The sequence below is a fragment of the Nannospalax galili genome, unplaced genomic scaffold (assembly GCF_000622305.1).
Source record: "Nannospalax galili isolate Female #2095 unplaced genomic scaffold, S.galili_v1.0 scaffold737, whole genome shotgun sequence".
Lineage (NCBI taxonomy): Eukaryota > Metazoa > Chordata > Mammalia > Rodentia > Spalacidae > Nannospalax > Nannospalax galili.
The window spans coordinates 45831-52512 of record NW_008341172.1 but is presented as its reverse complement, the minus strand read 5'-3'; the positions used below and the strand labels follow the sequence as shown (position 1 = coordinate 52512).

At 38.6% G+C, this 6682-nt stretch overlaps 1 protein-coding gene across 1 annotated transcript in view; it reads right to left on the bottom strand.

Annotated features, from left to right (window-relative positions):
- The window catches only part of Serpinb6 (serpin family B member 6), a 34387-nt gene that overhangs the window by 17329 nt on the left and 10376 nt on the right, over positions 1-6682 (bottom strand). The window contains exon 4 of the mRNA XM_029565168.1: positions 1291-1484. Within this exon, the coding sequence (XP_029421028.1) occupies positions 1291-1484 (194 nt within the window). The remainder of the gene's footprint in view (positions 1-1290; positions 1485-6682) is intronic.

Genomic DNA, 6682 nt, shown 5'->3' with positions numbered 1-6682 from the left:
CTGTATGGTCTTAAACACCCAAAAGGAAAGTATAACCAAAGAGTAAATTCATCAGTATATTTCTTTAAGAGTTCAAGGGATGACACTTCCCAGACATTAGGCTTAAGTCTATACAAAAAGTTATTTAGACAATTACTTCTATTAATGCCTTTGTTCCTAACCAGAAAGTGCTGCTTAGATGTAAGATTTCAAATCTTGGTCTCCAATACTGTAGAGCCCACCTGTAGCTAAGGGAGAGAACCAGCTATTGTTCTAAAATGATGGATAAATTTGTTTTCTCCCCCTATCTAGAAGCTTTTGAAAGGGAACTGACATTGGTTCTAACCACTCCAATGGCTATCAAAATACCTGAAAGCAAATCCTGAATCCATCACTCTAGAGTCCAGCCTTGGAAGAGAAAAGAAAAATGAGGAGGAACCCAACAGAGGGATGCTTTTGGAAGCCCTTGTCAAGAAATTCCAATGGACTCTCATATGAACATTTGAAAATTTCCCCTGTTTTGACTTTTTTTCTAGTTCCCTGTCTAGAGCTTGTAATGCTAATTACTCTTGCCTTTACTTCTCCTTCACATCTCCTATTCACAGTTCAAAGACTTTCTTTTTCTCCTCAAGATAAGAGTTGGGCAATCTGGGAGTCTTCTAGATAGACCACTTAAGGAGTACTCCAATTGCCTCACCATATATCCCAGTTCATCATGGCAGAAGCCAGAGCAGTCTGCATCCTGATTCCTCATTGACAATTTGGGTAATCTCTTCAGAGGATGGTGTGATAAGAATAGGAGATGGTAATTTGCTAGTCAGTTAAGTTAAAAAGACCCCGAAGAAAAGTAGCCAGTTTCTTGGCTAATACTCACAATGTCCTTGGGCCTTTCAGCAACATACTCTGTTCCAAAGGCCAAAACTGTTGAAAATATTTGGGAGCTTGACTCTAATCCTTAAAAGATTTTAGGGTTACCTCTTCAGAGGGGGGAATGTTAGAGTAGCATAAAGCCCCATAAAAAAATAAATAAATCAAAGAAGAAGAAAGGGTACATGAAGTTATCAGAAAAAAGTGATGGGGAGATATGAGAAGAGTTGGAGGGGAGGGAGTGGGCATGGGTTTCATCAAAACACATTATATGCATGTATGAAATTCTCAATAAATTATTTATTTAAAAAAAAAGAAAATAAAAAGTCATTTTCCTTTATATTTGATGTTCTCCTGAAGGGGTTGACAATAAAGGTATTCAAAATGGAGTAACTGGCTAACAACAGTCACCAGGGGAAGAGCTCAGAGACAGAGAGCCATCACAGAAGGCTGGAGGCCAGGGGTCCAGGTCCCAAAGCCAGACAAGTAAACAAATAAAACAGAATAGTTCTATTCTCACCTTCTGTTTTTTTGGCAACCCAGGTGTTTATGTATTTTCGGGCCTGCTCTGAAGCTCCAATAAAGTCCAGCTCTTCCATCTCTGCTTGGTAGAATTTGCAGCAGCAATCTTTAAAAGACTAAGACAGAGTAACATAATTACGCAGCTATGAAAGTCATTAATGCCAACAACTTCTATTTTAACGCACCACAGCAGAAAAGCAAAGTTAAGTGATGTATACATGATATTTACAATAAAAAAGGAGGGGAATGGTTTAAGATGAACCTTACTGTATTCAGTTTTCTTTAATTGTTTGGTTTTTGAATGAGGGAAGATGGAGTCTAATATCAATCAAACACCACAAACTGCTGGATCCTTGAGGGAGTATCTATGGCCCAAGGAGGTACTTGGGGAGACCCTTAGATGCAGTAACTGTAGGGTGTGACACTCTGCAAATCCAGCACAAGGGCAGAGTGGGTGTTAACTCCGCAAGAGTTAGGACCCCTCTGCACTGTGCAGCATGGAACACAGAATGCAGGAAAATAACTCTTGGCTAGCTCTTCCACACAGCTTCTTATAATGACAGAAACATAAATTGGCAACACTCAAAGCCACGCCACAATGCACCTGAATATGGCCAGTGAGACTAGGAAACAGAATATCTTATTTTATTTTACCTGATGACTTGGAATTATATTGAGTATGTATCTATGGTTACCATGCTGATAGCTCAGTGTCTGGAGCTTTCTTTCATGGAGATCAACTCATAAAACAGAAGTCAGGGCTAGGCATGTAGTCTGGTGTACAACTTAATGGTAGAGTTCCTGCCTGGATTCAGAAAGCCTGGATTTGATCACTAGCACCACAAAAAAAAATACTCAAAAAATTTTCTTAGCATATCTATGAAATGACGATATTGATAATCACCCACATTCTGCCATATTAAAACTTGATGCCACATTAATGCCCTGAAATCACACATTATGTTGGAAGTACTTCTCAGTCTCCCTTTTGAACAGTTCATGGCTACATATTTAATTCTGTTTTTGTTTGTTTAAATTTTTTATTGAGCTTTTTAAATTTCATATGTTTCCAATTCAAATCCAGACCCCCTTCCCCATCCATGCCTTACCCCATTCCCCCACCAAACCCTATGCACTCTGCCATACATGCTGAGTCCTATTCATTCAGATGTTTGTACCCAAATGTCCTTCAGTATAAATGTGTCTACTGGAGGCTAGTCAGCCCATCCCGTGGTCATACATAAATCATACTCTCCCTAACCCAGCATCCATCAGTCTCAAACAGCACTCAATCTAGTACTGGTATGCCACCTATTTCTCACCTTCCCTTTGGGCCCTTGTTTCATTGAGCTAACATGGGGGATGGGTCCCATGCTTGATGCCACCACTGCCACAGGCTCACATGAGCAAGCCTTCAGTGGTCTGGAGGCCTCCACCTCCCTGTGTTCATGAACCACCCCTGCTTCTTACAACCTTTCCACCTCCTCCTCTACAATGGTCCCTGAGCTGTGGGTGGATGAGGCTCCATATAGGAGTCCCACCCAACACTCTACAGTCTCTTATTCTCCAAAACTTAGCCAGTTGTGGCCTTCTGTTGCTTCTGTGTACATGGAAGCCTCACTGGTGAGAGTTGAGGGGTGCATTAGCATCTCTACCCCTTATTCTGCCATGTTCCATGAACCTTAGTTGCAGAGATTCAAGTGCAGATGTATCCCCTAGTACTGGGCATCTCCCAGGCATATGTTCTCTGTGCCTGACCAGATATGCAACTCTGCAGTAGCCTCCATCTATTGCAAAAAGAAGCTTCTTTGATGAGTGCTATATGGCATGCCTGCCCCTCTAAGTGAGGTCTCTTCTACCTGGCACGGCATTCCCTGTCAAACAGCTCCCAGGTACACATATGCATCGATGTTCAGACACTCTATGTGCATTTCTCATAGGGTTTCTAGGGCATCACTTTTCCCTCTAGGTTTCCTAGTCCCTGAGATTCACTCATCTCCACTCTTTTCTCCCATCCATCTTCCCTCCTCCTTCCCTCCCTAGTCACAGTGCCCCCATTATCCCCACTCTCCCCGCAATACCTCCCAACTCTGGCCATCTTTCCTCTCCTGACTTCCTTCCCTCCCCCATACCATGGTCCCTTGCATGCCCCTCCCTCCTCTCCTCCCTGCCTAGTACTCCCACTTTTTCCACCTCCCGCAGGTAACATCTGTTCCCTAATATCCACCTTTTAGGTTGTGGGTTTTTTTGTTTTTTTTTCCTTTACTTCCATGTATCCTTCCCCTTTACCTGGCTCCTGGTGTTACATCTGAATTTATATACTCACATATAAGGGACTGGTGCTACAATCCACAAATGAAGGAGAATATATGCCGCTTGCTTTTGTGTGTTTGTTACTTCACTTGGTCTAACACTCTCTAGCTCCACCCATTTACCTGAAAATTTCATAATATCGTCTTTTCTACTGCTGAGTAGAACTCCATTGTGTAGATGTACCACATTTTCATTAACCATTCATCAGCTGAGAGACATTTAGGTTGTTTCCATTTCTCAGCAATTGTGAAGAGAGCAGCAACAAACATGGATGTACAGGTATCTCTACAGTATGATGAGTCATTTGAGTATATGCTAACGAGTGGTAACACCAGATCATATGATAGGTTCGTTTTTAGTTATCTGTGGGTTCTCCACACTGCTTTCCATAGTGCTTGCATTCCCACAAGCAGTGAGTGAGCGTTCCTCTTTCTCCACATCCTCCCCAGCATTTGTAGTCTTTCATTCTCTTGATCTTTGCTGATCTGACTGGGGTAAGATGGACTCTTAAAGTGGTTTTTATCTGCATTTCTCTAATTACTAAGGGTGTTGATCACTTTTTAAGGTGCTTCTTAGCCGTTTTTATTTCTTCATTTGAGAACTCTGTTTAGGTCTATCGCCATCTTTTTGTTGGGTCTTTTATTTTCTTATTCCTTTCTTTTCTGAGGTCTTTGTATATTCTGGATATTAATCCACTGTCAGATGTGTAGATGGTGAAGCTTTTCTCCCACTCAGTGGGCTTCCTCTTCCCTTCTTCAGTTGTTTCTTTTGCTGTACAGAAACTTTGTAATTTAATGAGGTCCACTTACTGATTGTTGACCTTAGTGCCTGAGCAGCTGGTGTCTGATTTAGAAAGTCCTTTCCTATGCCTATATCTTGGAGGGTGCTGCCTGTTTTCTTCCAGCAGTTTCTGAGTTTCAGGTTTTATATTGAGGTCTTTGATCCATTTGGAGTTGACTTGTACATGGTGAAATACAAGTGTTAAGTTTCATTTTTCTGCAGGTGGAGTTCGTTTTGCCAGCACCATTTATTGAAGATGCTATATTTCCTCCATTGTGTGTTTTTAGAGCTTTTGTCAAATATCAGGGGACTCAAATTATATAAACTCATGTTTGGGTCTTCTATTGTGTTCCATTGATCTATATGTCTATTTTAGTATGAGTACCATGCTGTTTTTATGACTATAGCTCTGTAATATAATTTGAGATCTGGTATGGTGATTCCCCCCAGCATTATTCTTTTTGCCCAAGATTATTTTGGTTATCTGGGGTCTTTGTGAGTCCATATGAATTTTAGAATGATTTTGTCACCCTCTGTGAAGAACGTCATTGGTATTTTGATTGGGATTGCACTGAATCTATAAATTGCTTTTGGTAAGATAGTCATCTTCACAATATTGATTCTACTACCAATCTATAAGCATGGTAGGTCTTTCCATCTCCTAGTGTCTTCCTCTATCTCTAGATTTTAAAATTGTTCATTGTAGAGATTTAATGACTTTGGTTAGGTTTATTTCTAGTATTTTAATTTTTTAAGGCTATTGAGAATGGGAGGGTTTCCTCAAGTGCTTTTTCTGATTGCCTGTTATTAGTATATAAAAAGGCTACTGATTTTTCTAAGTTGATTTTGTATCCTGGCACTTTACTGAAAGTATTAATTCTAATGGTTTGCTAGTGGAATTTTTGGGATTTCTTATGTATAATATCATATCATCTGAAAATAGGAATAGTTTGATCTCTTCTTTGGGACTCCTTTAATTTCCTTCTCTTGTTTTATTGCTCTTGCAAGAGTTTCAAGCACTATATTGAAAAAGAGTGAATAATGGACAGTCCTGTCTGGTTCCTGATTTTAATAATTCTTTTGGGAGAACTATTTTTTACAAAACAAGATTTTACATACCTCCAAAGATGTGAGAAGGAAGTAGCCATGTCTGAACCTCAGATCACCACAATGACTCAGAGTATCAAAGTACTTCAGAGCATGAAAATACCTCAGAGCATCACATCACAGTACCTCAGAGCTTTACTGTGAGATCCAAAGGGACTATTTTCATGATCACTGGTTTACATAACATCACAATTTCTTAGTGTGATGCAGGCCTTGTAAAAATGTACTTCACAGATCATTTTATTTAGTCCTAACATAGTTGGAGCTTGGCCATTTTCATTTCTCTATTTTTGCAAAAAAATTAAATCTTTCAGCCTAAGAAAATAAAGTAAGTAAACACATCACACATACATAGATAACTTGTCACAACTCTAAGTGACTTTGACAACTTTGACACACTCAGAAAAATAATTTATCTATTTAAGTTATCATGTTATAAGCAAAATCTAATCAAACCAAAAGAAAATATGTGATTATATACTGTGGTTGATATTCAGAGTCTTGAAATGCTAAATCAGTAAGAAACAACACATTATTTTTAATCTTTTTTATCCAAATATCAAAGTAGCATTTTAAATACCAATAATTTTCTTAAAATATTCATTAAAACTAAAGAAAAAGGATACTTTTAATCCTACATGTCTGAAAGACAAAGGCCAGCCTGATCTACATAGTGATTCTAGGCCAGCTGGGGCTACAGGACAGCCTGTCTCAAAAAAAAAAAAAAACTCAGAAAATAAAAATAAAGAAAAATATTCTTTTGTGTTTTCTTCCTTTGCTTATATATAAGCTTTTAAAAACTTAAACTAGAAAGTAGGTAAGACTGACAAAATAACTAAAATATGGTATAAAAAAACTCACTGACATCCACATCTGACTTTACACTTAGCATTTACTCTGCGTTACTTCACTGCATAACACTTAATGAAAAGCCTAAAATAAGTTTAAAAGCTGATGACAAAAATCATGAAAATAATGAGGTTTGTTTCCCAAACACTTCACGAATCCTTTATAAAGCAATGAAAAAAATTAATATAACCTAACAGAAAAAAATATCCAGAGAATACACAAACAAACAGTTCACAGAAAACAAATGCAGGTTGAGTGTCCTTTA